At 42.9% G+C, this 19,180-nt stretch overlaps 1 protein-coding gene across 1 annotated transcript; it reads right to left on the bottom strand.

Annotated features, from left to right (window-relative positions):
- Positions 1-10,459: 10,459 nt before the first annotated feature.
- On the bottom strand, positions 10,460-13,445 carry LOC130281714 (protein spinster homolog 1-like). The gene is made up of 2 exons (XM_056529235.1): positions 13,324-13,445; positions 10,460-12,052 (listed from the first exon to the last, which is right to left on the bottom strand). Exon 2 carries the CDS (start codon positions 12,025-12,027, stop codon positions 10,513-10,515), a length of 1,515 nt encoding a protein of 504 aa, XP_056385210.1. The 5' UTR covers positions 12,028-12,052; positions 13,324-13,445; the 3' UTR covers positions 10,460-10,512.
- Between the last annotated feature and the right edge of the window lie 5,735 nt (positions 13,446-19,180).

Here is a 19,180-nt window from a genome sequence, read left to right as displayed (position 1 = left end):
GGGTCCTATCACTGGAATAACCCCCTTTCCCCCCGTGATTAGACACCTATCCCCTATCCTTTACATATATTTTCCTTAAAGGGGTACTCCGGTGCTTAGACATCTTATCCCCTATCCAAAGGATAGGGGATAAGATGCCTGATTGCGGGAGTCCCGCCGCTGGGGACCACCGTCATCTTGCACGTGGCACCCCGTTTGTAATCAGTCCCTGGAGCGTGTTCGCTCCGGGACTGATTCCGGCGACCACAGGGCGGGCGGCGTGTGATGTCATGCCCCTGCCCCGTGTGGTGTCACGCTCCGCCCCTCAATGCAAGCCTACGGGAGGGGGTGTGACAGCTATCACGCCCCCCTCCCGTAGGCTTGCATTGAGGGGCGGAGCGTGACATCACACGGGGGCGGAAGCGTGACGTCACACGCCACCCGCCCTGTGGTCGCCGGTAATCAGTCCTGGAGCGAACACGCTCCGGGGACTGATTACAAACGGGGTGCCACGTGCAAGATGACGGGGGTCCCCAGTGGCGGGACTCCCGCAATCAGGCATCTTATCCCCTATCCTTTGGATAGGGGATAAGATGTCTAAGCACCGGAGTACCCCTTTAATGGGACTATAACTTTTAATGTAATATTAAATGTGTGTGTGTGTGTTATGCATTAGTCACATATGTCACTATTCCACTATTTTTCTCAAAATGAGACTTGATGGTTCCCATTGCAGTTAGCTGCTGCCATTCATTGTGTAACAGATTAAATTATGTGCCATCATTTCCATTATAAACCATGATGCAATTGTGAACAGAGCTTTATTCCGGCATTATACATCTTATCCCTTATCCAAAGGATAGGTGATAAGATGTATGATCGCAGGGGTCCGACCATTGGGAACCCCCGCGATCTCGGAGCTGCTTCCGAGACAGGGACGTGATGTCACTGCCACGCCCCCTAGTGATTTCATGCCACGCCCCCTCCATTCATGTCTATCATTCATGACATCACTAGGGGGCATGGTCGTGATGTTACGTCCCCGTCTTGAAGGCAGCACCCGGAACAGAATGCCGGGGGCTGCACCGAGATTGCGGGGGTCCCCAGCAGCGGGACCCCTGCGATCATACATCTTATCCCCTATCCTTTGAATAGGGGATAAGATGTATAAAGCTGGAATACCCCTTTAAGGGCACAGCCGATTTCATTTTTGCGTTTTCATTTTTCCTCTTGGCCTTTTAAAAGCCATAAGAGCCTCTTTTATTTTTCCATCTACAGACCCATATGAGGGCTTGTTTTTTGTGCGACCAATTGTACTTTGTAATGACACCTTTTAAAGGAAAGTAAACTGCAGTTTTGCAACTTTTTGGGGTTTTTGTTTACGTAGCACACTTTATGGTGAAAATGTAGGTCAATGTAGTTAAAACAATACCCAATTTATATTGTTTTTCTATAACTGTACTACTTAAAAATGTAACAAAAAATAACTTTTATGTTTAAAAAATCATTATGCTTAAAATTTTACAGTGAGATCAGCGCATCGTTCGTTGATCCAGCATTTGAAAGCAGGTAATGGGACCCTCCACTGCCATTTTAGCTAATCATGTCATGGGGGTCCGATAAGCTCCTTTGAGGTACCAGCATCTTTCACCTTCACTTTAGACACCGTGATTGGCATTGATCACAGTATCTAAAGGGTTTATGATGGCAGCAGCGGGGTCACCACTGCCCATCATTAACAGTGTGGACGCGGCTACTGTTAATTCCTGCACTTGCTTCATAATCATTTGACGCATACATTTACACCCATTGTCATCTAGGGGTTAAAGCCAATTTACCTCTCATTAAAGTATAGTTCAATTAAGCTGTCAGGGGCAGGTCTGACAACAAGCAGGCATTATTCAGACTAAACAACATTTGATAATTTTCAAACCTTTTTTAGCAAACCTCTGGGTCATTTTTGGCCTTTTTTGGAAAAACTTTTTTACAGGAGATTCATCATAATGTGTGTATTTTCCGCATGGAAAAAAAAAACTCCTAGACTAAAACCCTCTAATTAAAAAAAAAAAAAAAATCACATCCTTGTGGTCTTTTTTTCTAGTCAAACTTTTTGGCTCAGTAGCAATTTTTGGAAATTGTAACATGCTCTGGCTTTGGCTTTATCCCATACACCTCTATAGGTTGAACAAAAGCACAAAAAATGTGCGGGGACATGTATGAGGCATTTTGTCTAGCATTTTTTCACCACAGATAATTTACAGTATTAAAGGGGTACCCCAGTGGAAAACATTGTTTTTTAAATCAACTGGTGCCAGAAAGTTAAACAGATTTGTATATTACTTCTATTAAAAAGTCTTAATCCTTCCAGTACCTATTAGCTGCTGAATACTACAGAGGAAATTGTTTTCTTTTTGGAACACAGAGCTCTCTGCTGACATCATGACCACAGTGCTCTCTGTTGACATCTCTGTCCATTTTAGGAACTGTCCAGAGCAGCATATGTTTGCTATGGGGATTTTCTCCTACTCTGGACAGGTCTTAAAATGGACAGAGATGTCAGCAGAGAGCACTGTGCTCGTGATGTCAGCAGAGAGCTCTGTGTTACAAAAAGAAAAGAATTTCCTCTGTAGTATTCAGCAGCTAATAAGTACTGGAAGGATTAAGATTTTTTTAATAGAAGAAATTTTAATCAACACCAGTCGATTTAAAAAAAAAAGTTTTACACCGGAGTACCCCTTAAAGGGGGGAAAAAATGCCACGCAAACTGCACCATGGAGGGTGGCACTTTATTATTATTTTTTTATTATTACAATTTTTTTTTTTAGGCCAAAGAAAGCACGTTGGGAGAACACCTTCAAAAAACATAAATAAATAAAAATCGGGCCTAAAAAGGCATGTGTGAAGCTAGTGTAGTTCACAATAATCCAGCTCGCTCCACCAATACACCCCCGGCACGGATCCGCACCCAGCCCGGTGCACACAGATTCAAACAAAGAGAAGTGATCCAGCGTGGGTAAGTAGAAATCCAGACTTAATTAGAACTCACGGTGAAAGCAGTACAAGCAACCAGCAGATCAGACGCGTTTCAGGCGCATGCGCCCTTCATCATTGATGAAGGGGGCATGCGCCTGAAACGCGTCTGATCTGCTGGTTGCTTGTACTGCTTTTACCATGAGTTCTAATAATGTGTGAAGATAGCCTGCCTGTATACACCATCATGGGCCAAATTTGTTCTACAACAGTGTTTCCCAACCAGTGTGCCTCCAGCTGTTGCAAAACTACAACTCCCAGCATGCCCGGACAGCCTTTGGCAGTCCGGGCATGCTGGAAGTTGTAGTTTTGCAACAGCTGGAGGCACGCTGGTTGGGAAACACTGCTCTACAGGATTACAATGATCCAAGCTCAACATCCATAGCAAACTCTCCAGCTGAGCGAGCTTTTATTTGCTCTGTTAAAGCAGCGTGGTCCTTATTGCCATAAAATAGGTGGTTTGTTTCATACTACGCTGTTTATGATTTTAATCAAACCAATGTTTACATGAAGGTGCTTAGGTTTTTATGTAGCGTTATAAACAGGGCTGTCCACACATGTTTCTGATTCAGGCCGACATTAAACCCAAGATTTGGCTTTAGAATAGATTGAGATTTATGTGGAAAGTGATCCTCACAGCAGCCAACAAATTGCATGTGTCTGGCAAACAAGCCGCATGTAGCTACTCCAGTTCTCACAATGTAATGTACGTAAAGAACAAAAGCAAAACATGTTCTCCACGCTATCAGGAGTCCACAATATGGCGTATATAGGTAAGAAAAAAAGAAACCGATACACAGGTAATATATTTTTAAGAGCTCCTCTGGTTTTATATAACTGAAGCTTAATCCCTGTATAAATGAAAAGTTCTATAACTTTCTAATATATGTTTTTTTTTTTGGGGGGGGGGGGGGGGGATTATGTGCACAGATTTTCGCAAGCGTGAGTTTTCCCTGTTTCTGCGCAAAATGCATTATGTGGTGCACGTCACATCATCAATTTACGCAAATGACAGGAAGCCCCTGGATGGGGTTAAAAAAAAAAAACTGTGAAAAGCTCATGTGGTGAGGGAGTAATGGAAGGACAGATGTTGTTAACCCTTGAAGCAGTTGGCATTAACACATTGTGTTCGTGACGCCAGGGCGTTGTTCTCCTCTACACCACCCGAGGTATGGCCGCTGGTTCCTGGGCCAGGCGTGGGGTAAATAATCACTCTGATGCAAGTTTACGGAACAACGGCAGCTTTACTGAGACAGACAGATGTTAAAGTCTTTACAGCTCAGTTTAGGCCCAAGGAGGTGACCAGTGGACTTTAGGAGACTTGTGGGCTCACTGGGACTTGTAGTGAACTTGGACTCAATTATGCAGTCCCACACTGACTTTAGACTTGACAGACTTGACTATGCTGACATTACTTCTCCCCTGTATTTAGGCTTACCAGGCTTTGACTTTCACCTGTAGGGGGTTCCACAGAAAGTGGCTGCGTGGCAGCGTGACTAGGCCTTGGTCTCCACTGTACCCCTGCTATATAAGAAAACAATTTGGAGGGGTCCCATAGGTCACTCCGATGCAAGTTTATGGAACAACGGCAGCTTTACTGAGACAGACAAATGTTAAAGTCTTTACAGCTCAGTTTAGGCCCAAGGAGGTGACCAGTGGACTTCAGGAGACTTGTGGGCTCGCTGGGACTTGTAGTGAACTTGGACTCAATTATGCAGTCCCACACTGACTTTAGACTTGACAGACTTGACTATGCTGACTTTACTTCTCCCCTGTATTTAGGTTTACCAGGCTTTGACTTTCACCTGTAGGGGGTTCCACGGAATGTGGCTGTGTGGCAGCGTGACTAGGCCTTGGTCTCCACTGTACCCCTGCTATATAAGGGAGCAATTTGGAGGGATTCCATAGGTCACCCAGAAGTCACCTGGTCACTGGCACCTTCCTTTGTTACACAGGCTTAGCGACAATATTTAATGCCACACATGCCTCAAAAGATTACACGGCATATAACATAAGAGAATATTACATATTTAACACTTGACAGTCCATAAGAGGAATGTGGGCCCAGGGGACACTGACAGAGAATCCGCCGCACAGGACGATTTAGTGTACAGGAGGACAACTCCTGTACTGGATCACCACAAACTCCCCCTCTTAAAATAAGCCGTCCTTGGCATATAGTCCTGGAAGGTGATGAGATGAAGTGACCACTGGAGGCCACACAACAACAGTAGTAAAGACCGTTCCTGGGGCATTGTACCAATGTCCTTCACAGGGCTGGTGAACTGGAGAAAAGAGTTCATGTGGCATTTTGATCAACGTTCATACATACTCGGATAAATAGGATATTTAAACTGAGGTAAAATCAGCAATAATCTGTGTGAGATCTTTTGGCTTCGTAACTGTATTGGTGAGAATTGGTGTGGATCGGGCTGCCTGAGGCTTTCTACCCTGATGCCTGTGCTAACAGGGCCCATCTGCATCTGATACTTATCCCTGCAACAATTGACTAGCAGTTATATTGATTGTTTTACAATACATGATGACAATTTACTACTTATACTCACTAGGGGATCTCTCTGGCCACAAGAGAACCCTGTGCTGGAAAACAACAGCATTAGACATTTTAAATTTTAACAGACTAATATGGACTGAGTATACACTGACTATAAGGCTACAGTCCTAACTGAATATGACACATGACTATCTCTTGTACACAAGATATAATATGTACATTACTCCCATGTTACATCTCTACTGACTCTCTGTACATGGAATTATGTAATGGACAACATTTGCTGAAGACGAAACAATAATAGTATGTTTTTGACTATTATGCATGGGTGCTTTGTTACTCTCTATATCTAGCAGGCAGTTGACCTTGGGTAGACCTTTGAGAACTGCGCAGCACCACCTCTTGAGGGTCAGGATCTGGAGGGACATCTGGAAGCTCCACAGACACTTAGTGTGCATGTATGATAGATGTATGTATGTACATAAAGAAGAAAAAACAAGCAGTCCTAGAATATCACACCAACTAGGTTACAGAAATTAAGAAATCTTTATTTCACACAGGAAAAACTGAAACATTTAAAATAGAATGTACAATTTGGAGGCTCACACAACTGTAGCCTTCTACACTCACCGCTGTGGTATAGATGACAATTGAGGATCCCCAAAATCCCTGCAGCAGAGAGTGTAGCAGGCTGGAGATGTGTGAGCCTTCACTGCATACATTCTATTTTAAATGTTTGTGTTCCTGTATAAAATAAAGATTTATTTTTATTTTTGTAACTTGGTTGGTGTGTGTGATATTCTATGACTGCTTGTTCTTTCTTCTTTATGATTGTCTTGTTTTTTTTGCAGTCAACACACATGATCACTATAGTCCAAGTATGGCTGTGCACAAGATGTGTGTGTACGATAGATGTGTTTATATCACGTATGTATGGTAGATGTGTGCATGTATGATAGATGAGTGTGTGTATATGAAGGATGTATGTATGATAGATGAATGTACATGATAGATGTGTGTTATAGATGTGCGTGTATGATAGATGTGTGCATGTATGATAAATGTGTGTATGTATAATAGATGTGCATGCGTGATAGATGTGTGTATTTGTATAATAGATGTGTGTGTATGTATGATAGATGTGAGTATGTATGATTGATGTGTATGACAGATATATGTGTATTTGATAGATGTGTGTATGATGTATATATGATAGCTGTGTGTCTGCATGATAGATATGTGTATGTATAATTGATGTATGTGTATGTATGACATGTGCGTATGTATGATAAATGTGTGTATGTATTATAGATGTATGATCTCACACATCTATCATACATACACATACACACATCTATCACACACAAATCCATCACACACATACACAAACATCTATCATACATACACCATACATACACACATTATACATACCCACATATATCATATCCATTGTGCATCTCACTGTCTCTCCTTCCAGCAGTGCCTAGCACTGGGAGTAGGTGAATTAAACCCTCCATGACTGGTCTCCATAGGTACACGACGCAGCCATGCGTCGGGTCTATGAAGCGAGCTCAGGAGCTGAGCTCTCTTCATACTGGCTAATGCCAGACATCACCGATCAGGGTGATGTCCGGCACTAGCCATTTAGACACCACAATCAAAGTTGATTGTGGTGTCTAAAATGCCGAAAACAAGTGCTGGTAGCTCAGTGGAGCTGATCATGACACCCGTGGCAAAATGCTGCATGGTCCCGATCAGCTGAAAGGATGGGCGGAGGTTCCCTACCTTCCTCCCTCCCATCCAATAGGCGCTCCAATAATGCAGGCAGCCTCAGCAGCTTGTAGTACTGGAGCGCCTATAAAACTGATCAGTGCTGTGCTATGTCTCCTATGGCACAGCATTGATCAGTGTCTGCAATCACAAGAATGCAAGTAGTAGTCCCCATAGCAGTGTTTCCCAACCAGGATGCCTCCAGCTGTTGCACAATCCCAACTGCCAATTATGCAACTGGAGACAAACTGTTTGGAAAACACTGCCCTAAGGGGACAAAACATATGAAAAAAATTGTAAATAAAAAAAGGAAAAAAAAAAAGGTAATAAATGTTAATAAGCCTCTCCCATAATAAGTTTAACCCACCCACTTTTTTCCATTTGGGCTATGTGAAGGCTCATTTTTTGCACCGTGATCTGTTGTTTTTATCAGTACAATTTTTGCTTTGATGGGACTTTTTGATCGATTTTTATAAAGTATAAATATGCAATTTTGGACTTTGATATTTTTTTATGTATACGCCAATATCACATATGTTTATGTTTAAAGAGGAACTCTGGTGGAAATCAATTTTTTTTATACCAACTGGTGCCAGAAAATTAAAGAGATTTGTAAATTACTTCTACTAAACAAATCTTAATCCTTCCAGTACTTATCAGCTGCTCTATGCTCCAAATGAATTTGTGTAGTTCTTTTCTGTCTGACCACAGTGCTCTCTCCTGCCACCTCTGTCCATGTCAGGAACTGTCCAGAGTAGATACAAATCCCCATAGCAAAACTATCCTGCTCTGGACAGTTCCTGACATGGACAGAGGTATCAGCAGAGAGCACTGTGGTCAGACGGAAAAGAACAACTCAACTTCCTCTGGAGCATACAGCAGCTGATAAGTACTGGAACGATTAAGATTTTTTAAATAGAAGTAATTTACAAATCTGTTTAATTTACTGGAACCAGTTTATTTAGATTAGTTTTTTCCACCTGAGTACCCCTTTAATTTTCTGTACATATATTTTTTTTTATGGAAAAAGGGAGGTGATTCAAACTTTTATTAGGTAAAGGATAGATTCACTTTATTAACTTTTTTTTTACACTATTTGGATTGCATACACCGTTCAATGCTATGCCATAGCATAGCATTGATCAGTGTTATTGGTGCTCTGCTGCTTCCACCTGCCATGGCTGGCGTATCAGATCATTGATCGGACGGCAAGGAGGCAGGTAAGGGCCCTCCCACCATCCTCTCAGATGATCGGGACACCGCGGTTTTACCCCAATGGTCCATATCAGCTCCGCTGAGTTGTCAGGACTGTATTACTTTTATTTCAAAGTTGATTGCGGTGTCTAAGGGGTTGATGCTGGGCATCACCGCAATCGGTGATGTCCAGCATTAGACACGGGTCCTAGCGGCTGTTAGCCGCCAGGACCACCCCACTATGACAGCTCCTGAGCCTGTGTCATGTAAGAGGAGCGGGCGCAAGGTGTACAGGTACGCCCCGCGTCTTGTGGAGTTAAAATTCAACATTAAGTAAACCACACGGTCAATGGCGTAAATGTTAAAAACATATATATTAAAAAGTGGTAAAAAAAAAAGTCCAATAAAAACAAAAATGGCACCGATTAAAACTGCAGATCGCGGAGCAAAAAATGAGCCTCATACATCCCTTGATGTAGAAAAATAAGTATTATGGGGGTCAGAAGAGCACAATTTTAATCATACAAATTTATTTTTTCACAAAAAGATAACATTTTTAGGCAGTACATAAAAACAGAATAAAGATAATGTCATTTTTTTTTATCAAAAAGTGCACTGCCTGGAATCTACGTCCCCCCCCCCCAAAAAAAAAAAAAGTTGCTAAATTGCCTTTTTTTCCAATTTCTCCCCAAAGTTACATTGTTAAAAATTATCTTTTGTTTCACTTTAGATTTATTTGGTGTTAAAGTGAGTCAGGTCATAAAAAAGTATAAAAGTGTTATGGCTATGAGAAGGTGAGGTGGAAAAAAACTACACCCCCTCCTCCCTTCCTGCTCCCTCCTATTTCGCTGTGCTGCACCATAGAGCAACGCAACAACACCAGAGCGGGTGGAGACTACACTAGACCAGGCAGGTACTCCCCCGCTAGACATTATCTCCTATTCAAAGGATAGGGAATAACATGTCTGATCATTGGGGGTCCGGCTGCTGGGGACACCTGAAATCTCCACCGCAGCACCCCAGCCATCCGGTGGACGGAGCGAATTCCACTCCATGCCAGATCACTGGCCACCACACCCCCTCCATTCATGTCTATGGGAGGAGGCGTGATGGCTGTGTACTAGGGGCCGGCTACTCCTAGATCAGACATCCCTGATTCTTTGGAGAGGAGATAATATGTCTAGGGGCAGAGTACTCCTTTAAGCAAATTTCTCCCCATTTCATATCCAATTCCCTCCATTTTATGTTTAGTCAGTGAACATGAAATTGGGGGGAGATGGCTATATAAAATAGGGGGATTGGACATTAAAAAGGGGGAACTTCACCATTTGTTTATAATATCGAAATCACAATATATACCTCCATAAACACAATGACACATATCGTGCAGCCCTAATACACACACATACACACATTTACATACACAAACACATATACACACATATACACACAAACACATACACACATATACACACAAACACATGCACACATATACACACAAACACATACACACATATACACACAAACACATACACACATTTACATACACAAACACATATACACACATATACACACACAAACACATACACAGATATACACACAAACACATACACACATATATACACACAAACACATACACACATATACACACAAACACACACACATATACACACAAACACATACACACATATACACACAAACACATACACACATATACACACAAACACATACACACATATACACACAAACACATACACACATATACACACAAACACATACACACATATACATACACACGCACATATACACAAACACATACACACTCATATATATCCCTCTTGTTATTTATAATCTTTTTTAGGTCTTGGGAGGAGATTTACATTTTTCTATTTTGGGTTTGGACACAGTTGGATAGGTAGATAATATTTTTAAGGGGTAAAGTGGAACATAGAACAAATGCAGCTATTTTTTTCTTAATTTTTTTTAATGAAGTAAACGAGATAAAGGTAAGCAATGACTTTTCCTCAGTCTGAAGCGCGGTCCTCATCGGCAGGAAGCAGTGAGGAGGAGGAGGATGACGGAGGTTCTGATTCCATCTCTGCTTCTTTTTCGTCCCTCTCTATATATAGGGCCGTGGCCATGAAGAAGGCCCCTCCGATGACTGCCATTATGGTGCAGGTCATGAGGGCATACTCCAGGCTGCGGTATTTCAGAAGAGGGGATTTGGCATATCCTCGTTCGTAGGTGTCAGATATCAGGCCGATGAGGTACGGGCTGCCGGCGTCACCTAGGAGGTGATAGATTGTCATCTGCACGGCCAGGGCTGAAGATCTCCTCCACGGAGTTACTACTTTTAGTATAATGTCAGATATGAGGGTGAAATTTACTGACAGAAGCGTCTCTCCGATGAAGATGAAGATGTTGGTGGCAACGAGGCTGATGTTGCCAAAAGTCAATGCCAACAGAAGAAAAGGGGCGGAGAGCATCATCGCGCATCCACACACAAGCGGGTCTGCCCGTGGGTTGGATTTGCGATATCTTTTACTTATCTCCGTCCCTGCTACAACTCCCAGAATGCCGGAAACGACTGTAACCACACCAAATATTAGGATGTCGTGATAGTCACACGGTTCAGCGCGGCAAGGGTCCTTCTCTTGTAGAAGTGTTCGTGCGTGGGTCAGGTATGACGGACCCCATACACCTATGGCTCCCACTATGAAGGATACAGCCGTCGATCCCATGGTGGTTAACATGAAGCTTTGATTTTTAAATAGTTTTTTCAGATCTGTCGCCCATTTGGCAAACTTCTGGGATTTGTTGTTCTTCTTCCCGTTTGTAGTCGTTCTTGGAAGCTCCTTTGTGACCAAAATCATCAAAGCCACAGCTATGAGGCCCAGGCCAGGGGTGACCCGAAACGCCCAGTGCCAATCGCCCCTTGCTGCATCAGTCACTTTGGGCCCGATGATGTATCCTAGTCCGCAGCCTACAGGTATGACGGAGTAAAACACGTTCAGCATGCGGGTCCGCTGGTCACTTGTAAAAAGGTCTGCAATGATGGAGGGGGCGATGGTGCAGAAAGTCGCCTCTCCGGCTCCCACCAGTCCACTCGTCAGCAGGAAGAGCAGGAAATACCCGTCAGGGATGAATGACAGGGTAAGTGTCATGCTCAGCCAAACGATGACTCCTGCGCAAACAGTATATTTCTTATTACAGTGGTCGCCCAAATATCCGGCAATTGGTGCGACCAGCACGTAGCTTCCAATGAACAATGTATTCAATAAGCCGGACAGACTAGCATTGGTGTCATATGCTTTCTGTATATAAGGCAGCACCCCCGCCACGCTGGAGCGATTTGCATAGATGAGCAAATTAACAAAGGCGAGGATCACTACGGTGATGATGGAACGTGCGGTGGACATCACGCTTAGAGATGGCAGGTTCTGCCTCTCAGGGATATCGCCCTTTTCTACATCCATATCACTATGGTCCTCCATTGCTTCTTCCTCCTCCTTCAGCAATGGGTCTTGTGGAGAGGCCATGGTCACAGGTCAGAGCCTGAAAACACTAGAGAGAGAGAGATAAGTGAACACATTAGACAACATGTCATCATTCCTGTCATTATACAATAGATCCTTCATACAGAGCAGAAATGTCCATGAACCACAAGATAATACTAAGACCACCGCAGCCTCAGAAGAAGACGCTTCTCTATAAGTGTTTTATATGGAGACGTCTTCCCTGAGGTTTACAATGTCTGATAACCCTGAACCTGTCCGGTCCTAGTAATATCTGATAACCCTGAACCGGTCCGGTCCTAGTAATATCTGATGACCCTGAACCTGTCCGGTCCTAGTAATATCTGATAACCCTGAACCTGTCCGGTCCTAGTAAAATCTGATAACCCTGAACCTGTCCGAACCTAGTAATATCTGATAACCCTGAACCTGTCCGGTCCTAGTAATATCTGATAACCCTGCACCTGTCCGGTCCTAGTAATATCTGATAACCCTAAACCTGTCCAGTCCTAGTAATATCTGATAACCCTGAACCTGTCCGGTCCTAGTAATATCTGATAACCCTGAACCTGTCCGGTCCTATTAATATCTGATAACCCTGCACCTGTCCGGTCCTAGTAATATCTGATAACCCTGAACCTGTCCGGTCCTAGTAATATCTGATAACCCTAAACCTGTCCGGTCCTAGTAATATCTGACAACCCTGAATCTGTCCTAGTAATGGCGGATTATAAGGGCTTGGCTGTATGGTCACTGGGCCATGTGAACTTCATACTGAATATACAATTGGGCTATCCTGCTATATACATTTACTAATAATGAACCTACCCCACCTCATTGGGATCTATCCGTACCCTATATGACTTTCTGCCACTAGTTGATTTGAAAAATGTTTTCCCTTTCGGAGTACCCGGAGTATTTCTATAGTTAGTACACACAGAATTCTATTATATACTATTATATTTCTGCCCTAATCTTTCTGTCATTCTTTTACTACACCACCAAATCTTTCTCATAGACTTATATCTTTTAGAACATCATGAATTAGGACTCTTTTTCTTGGGGGCTTTTTTGGGCATAATTGCATTTTAGCAGCTTTGCAAGAAAAAGCTCTGGTCATGATACTATCTGTGCGTTTTATTATGTTTAATGCCTAAGCCAAGTATTGTCACAATGCTATGAGGAATATAACTTTTGTTATTTCTTTTGGAAATTAATTTCTTGTTTTTTTTTGCTCAAAAAAAAAGCAACAACAATAAAAAAAAACCCTGACAAACAAAATGCCCTGTGTATGTATGAATAGAAGAGGCTGAGACTTACCTTGTGGTTCTCTCTTCAGACAAGGAACGGTCAAAATCTAGAATTCTCTATCGCAAATAGAAACTCTCTAACAAAAACTTTGCACCACAGGTTGTGAATGCAAAACACACTGAAGAGACTGCAGCCGGCGCGCACCTCCTTGTACAGCTTACGGTGACATCATCACAAGCATGTGTGACATCACAGGGTTCTAAACCATTTTCAGGTATGTGTATATCTGTATAGTAAATGTGAGTAGCCGTATTAGTCCAGTGATGCAGATTGTAATACCTTTTTTATTGGACTAACAGAATTTTGTAGAGACAAACTTTCGGGATTCCTCCCTGATAATTTATCAAGTCCTTCGATCATTAGTCCTTGTCTATTGGACTTGATAAAGGGAGGAATCCTGAAAGCTTGTTTCTACAAAATTCTGTTAGTCCAATAAAAAAGGTATTACAAGAGACTGCAACATATTTTTTGATTTGTGTATATATATATATATATATATATATATATATATATATATAGTTCCAAGGAAAATGTTGTGGCACTCAAGGTATGGTGAAAAAATGAAAACTATTTGTTCATCCCAAATGTGCAAAGAGCAACGTTACAATGGTCTCACACCATCATTATCAAGTGGCTTGATAATGATGGTGTGAGACCAATGAAACGTCGCTCTTTGCACATTTGGGATGAAAAAATAGTTTACATTTTTTCACCATACCTTGAGTGCAACAGCACTTTCCTTGGAACTACGTAAGCAGGATCCGGGACCCGGACCCTAGCTGGACGCACCTACTCACGCTTTAGGAGTGCTGCTTTCTTCTTTGACATATATATATATATATATATATATATATATATATATATATATATTTGTGATCGGTGGCTCAAATGCGTAGCGTACCTACCTAACAGCCTAACCACTGATATACAAACTAACAGGCAGTCTGAGTTGTGCCATATACTGCCGCATGTAGGTACACCTGAATAAAATAGAGGGCATACCTTAGATAGAAAAGACTCCTAAGAGATTAAATGAATTTTTTAAAAGAGGGGGGGTTGGGTGGGACGTGGAGAACCCGCGGCGTACTGTGCTAGGGGCACCGCGGGTTCTTATAGTGATTAACCCCGCCCCCTCTCACAAATACAGGCTAACTGCGTTAGCCTTCACACTTGTGATCGGTGGCTCAAATGCGTAGCGTACCTACCTAACAGCCTAACCACTGATATACAAACTAACAGGCAGTCTGAGTTTTGCCATATACTGCCGCGTGTAGGTACACCTGAATTAAATATTTGAAACAAAAACGCTTTATGAAATAAGACAACATTACAAAACCAGAACTGGAAAGCATGGGACCTTCCAGACTTTGGATAGGGGATGGGCGCATGTATGAGCTAGATTTCAGCGACTCAAATTACGAATCACACGGGCTGGCATCCCCTGACGTGACGCTGATGAGGTGGCACCGATGCGAAGGGGGTGTCCAGATATCACAGCCGAGTCACCCCCCAAAGCCTATCACTAAAATGCGTACTTTAACGAATTGCGGAGTGGTGAGAGCAAATCCTCAGAATAATAATAATGGCTGCGGCCTACTAGCTCCATGGCGTGTGAACAACAGGTCACGTAGCAGACGAACCGGGCACTACCTATGAAATGAAATGTGGAAAAGCAGCAGATGGTAACGCCTTGCCAGGGTAACGATGTTTTAGTAGCGCTCAACTCAAGCTAATAGTGATTGGAATTCCATATCAGTTGGCTCAGTCTCCAACAAATATCATTTTACGTTTTACTAGAGAACTCACCAGGTCTGAGGAAGCCATAGTAACCCAGAGATAAAGCTGCTTTCCAACACAGACTATCTTTGTAGCTGAACGGGGGTCCTGTCTAGAACATTTACTAACTGTCTGAACGAGTCGGCCGACAAAGGCTGACGGGAAGAAGGCTTGGATCCTTAGCGAACCTTTAAGCGCCGCTTTAACTGTATCGAATGAAACAAGGAGGCCAAGTCGGAATGTGCCACTGAGATGTGGAGCTGAACCACCGCTAGGTGTGACTTAATCGTGCTTGATGAAGAGAAGAGTAGCAAAAACCCAATAAAACCAAGTAGGAAAGTAAAGTGTGTGTGTAAGCTCCTCCGAGTACTTGCTACAAACCAAACCCTGACCGTATGCATAATCCCAAGTGCATATGTACATAAAACATAACTATCTAGTCGTCAACCTAAAACCGTGTTAGGTTGTGACTGTAACCGACCTGTGGACGTGAAAGGTGATGACACCACTCATGCGGCAAGCCTGATCATGACACTCAACCAATGTATAACCAAAATAATGATCAACCTGAAGCTAAGACAGCCCAAACTTCAACTGAAACCAAGCTATATGCATGACCCCGATGCTAAATGACCTTGTGAGAACACATAAGATTGTCGTCAACCCGAAGCCATGTCGAGTAGTAACTGAACCGACCTGTAGACGTGACAAGTCTGAAAACTCAATTAACTATGAAACAAAGTATCACCACCAAGCCGCGACAGATCGTAACCATGATTGACGTATATACGTGGCCCCCGATGCTAAATGAACTTGTGAAAACACATAACATTGTCGTCAACCCGAAGCCGCGTCGAGTAGTAACTGAACCGACCTGTAGACGTGACAGGTCTGAAAACTCAATTTACTATGTAACTAAAAGTATCACCGCTAAGCTATACCTGTAGCCTAAACCAACTGCTACCTAAACACAACGTATGTGATGACACTGTCGCTAACCTGAAGCCGTGACAGGTTGTATCCGGACCGACCTGTAGACGTGACTGGTCAATCCGCAATTTAAAACCTCAACCAAAGTAACGTATGTGCTGAATGTATATGAACATGTACCGAGTATGAATACCGTAAGCATATACCAAGCATAACTCCTTGGCACACATGCTGCACATGACACTGAACGTGGGCCCGGCAAACCAACCAGACCATGTGTTGATCAATAATACCCAGACCACATGTCCAAACCAGACACCTTGACCGTATACACCGACCAAACTATATGAGAGCCTGTGCCGCACAAACTATAAGAACGTGAGCTGGAATGAACTACACGAGCGAGTGTATGCACCAAACTATCAAATATGTACATAACAATAACTACTAACAGAAACATTGAACAACTTAACCGATTACCAGAGCAAGTCCACGGAACAGACTAAGTAAGTAAATGCACAAGACTTTATGAGCGAGTGCGCTTGGCAACTACATAAGCGTAAGCACAGAACAAACTATTTGCGGGTATGCACAGGACTAACTGAGTGAAGTGTGTCTGCATGGGCTAACTAAGTAAGCGTATGCCGAAACCACTATGCGCATATGCATAGAACTAAGTGAGCATGCCGAGAACGAACTGTGTGCGCGTATGTACAGAATGAGTCTATGACCGTGAAGAACAAGCTATACGGGCATATACACAAACGAACTATGTGAACATGCAGGGAACAAACTATATGTTGGTATGTACGGAACACACTATGTGAGCACCTAACAATTATGTGAGCGTATGCACCGATCAAATTGTATGCGCGTGTGCAGAGAACGAACCATACGGACGTATGGCCGAACCACTGCACGTGTTCACCGAATGACCTGTATGCATAAGGGAACTACATGCACAGAACGAACTGCTTAAGCGAACACCCAGAACAAGTTCTATGAGCGTATGCACAAAACTATATGGCCTCTAACAAACTGGGCAACTGTCCAAACCAACTGGATAAATAAATCCTACGAGCGTGTATAAATCCTACAAGCGAGTGCACAGTATGTATTGAGCGTACAGTATATATCCTACAAGGGCATGTACTGAACAAATCCTACGAGCGTGTGTACAATATAAATCCTACAAGCGTGTGTACAGTATAAATCCTGCAAGCATGTGTACAGTATGATTCCTACAAGCGTGTGTACAGTACAAATCCTACGAACGTGTACCGTACGAATCCTACGAGCGCGTGTGCAGAATAAATCCTACAAGCACGTGTGCAGGATGATCCTACAAGCCTGTGTACAGTATAAATCCTACAAGCGTGTACAAGCGTGTGTACATTATGAACCCCACGAGCGCGTGCACAGAATATATCCTACAAGCACGCGGGCAGCACAAACCCCACACGCACGTACCAGCGTGCACAGTTTAAATCAGTAAACGCGTGCACAGTATGGATCCTACGAGTGTGTGCAAGTGTTTGTACAGTAGGAATCCTATGAGCGAGTGTACAGCATGAATCCTACAAGCGTGTACAGTATAAATCCACCAAACGAGTGTACAGTATAAACGCTACCACCGTGTGTACAGCATAAATCCTACAAGCGTGTGTACGGCATAAATCCAACAAGCATGTGTACAGTATAAATCCAACAAGCGTGTGTGCAGTATAAACCCTACCAGCGTGCATACAGCATAATTCCTACAAGTGTGTACAGTATAAATCCAACAAGCGTGTGTACAGTATAACTCCAACAAGCATGCACAAGCGTGTGTACAGTATAAACCCTACAAGCGTGTGTACAGCATAAATCCTACAACCGTGCGTACAGCATAATTCCTACAAGTGTGTACAGTATAAATCCAACAAGCGTGTGTACAGTATAACTCCAACAAGCATGTACAAGCGTGTGTACAGTATAAACCCTACAAGCGTGTGTACAGCATAAATCCTACAACCGTGCGTACAGCATAATTCCTACAAGTGTGTGCAGTATAAATCCAACAAGCGTGTGTACAGTATAACTCCAACAAGCATGTACAAGCGTGTGTACAGTATAAACCCTACAAGCGTGCGTACAGCATAAATCCTACAAGCGTGTGTATAGTATAAATCCAACAAGCATGTGAAAGCGTGTGTACAGTATAAACCCTACAGGCGTGTGTACAGCATGAATCCTACAAGCATGTACAGGCGTGTATACAGCACAAACACTACAACCGTGTGTACAGCACAAACGCTACAACCGTGTGTACAGTATAAACCCAACAAGCATGTGTACAACATGAAACCAACAAGCTTGTGTGCGGTATAAACCCCACAAGCGTGTGTACCGTATGAATTCTACAAGCGTGTAAGACATGAATCCCACAAGCACCTGTAAGGCCTAAATCCCACAAGCGTGTGTAAGGCACAAATGTTACGAACGAGTAAACAGAAAAATGCCATGAGCGTAATCAACGTGCGCGAGCGCATGAGTCGTACAAATACCATGAGTGTATGTACAGAATTACCAGCGCCCATACTACATGCGCCTGAACTGCACCAATGCTACCAGTGCATGTGCCTTGACAAACACATGAAACACCCTCCTTGTGATCAGGAGGGCCGTGTTGTAAACCTTGAATAAACTAAAACGTGTACGTATATATACATATATAATCATATACATGGAGCAAATTAAGGGGGGCGTGTGCAAGGAACCAATTATATGGTCGTATGCGTAGAATAATTATAGGGGGGGGGGAAAAAAAATTCCCTTTTTTTTTCTATATTTATTTATTTATTTTTTTGAGCCTGCACAGATCAACTATATGACCGTGTATGAGGAATAAATTATAAGAGTGTGAACACCAACAACTACATGACTGTATGCGTAGAAAATGAATCGTGTGCTCGGCATAACTATCTGACCGTATGCGTGGAAGGAATGAGTGCATGGAATAACCTTTTTTTTTTTATATCCCTTACTGTAATGCACCGAGCAGAGCAGTCGAGAGTGTTGTGGCATATAATAACCCCTTATAGTAAAATGCAGAGCTGAGCAGCCAGAGAACGTGTCGGCATATAATTAACCCCTTGTAGTAAAATGCAGAACTGAGCAG

Source organism: Hyla sarda, chromosome 7, assembly GCF_029499605.1.
Source record: "Hyla sarda isolate aHylSar1 chromosome 7, aHylSar1.hap1, whole genome shotgun sequence".
NCBI classification, from domain to species: Eukaryota; Metazoa; Chordata; class Amphibia; order Anura; family Hylidae; genus Hyla; species Hyla sarda.
This window is presented reverse-complemented; position numbering and strand designations above follow the sequence as displayed.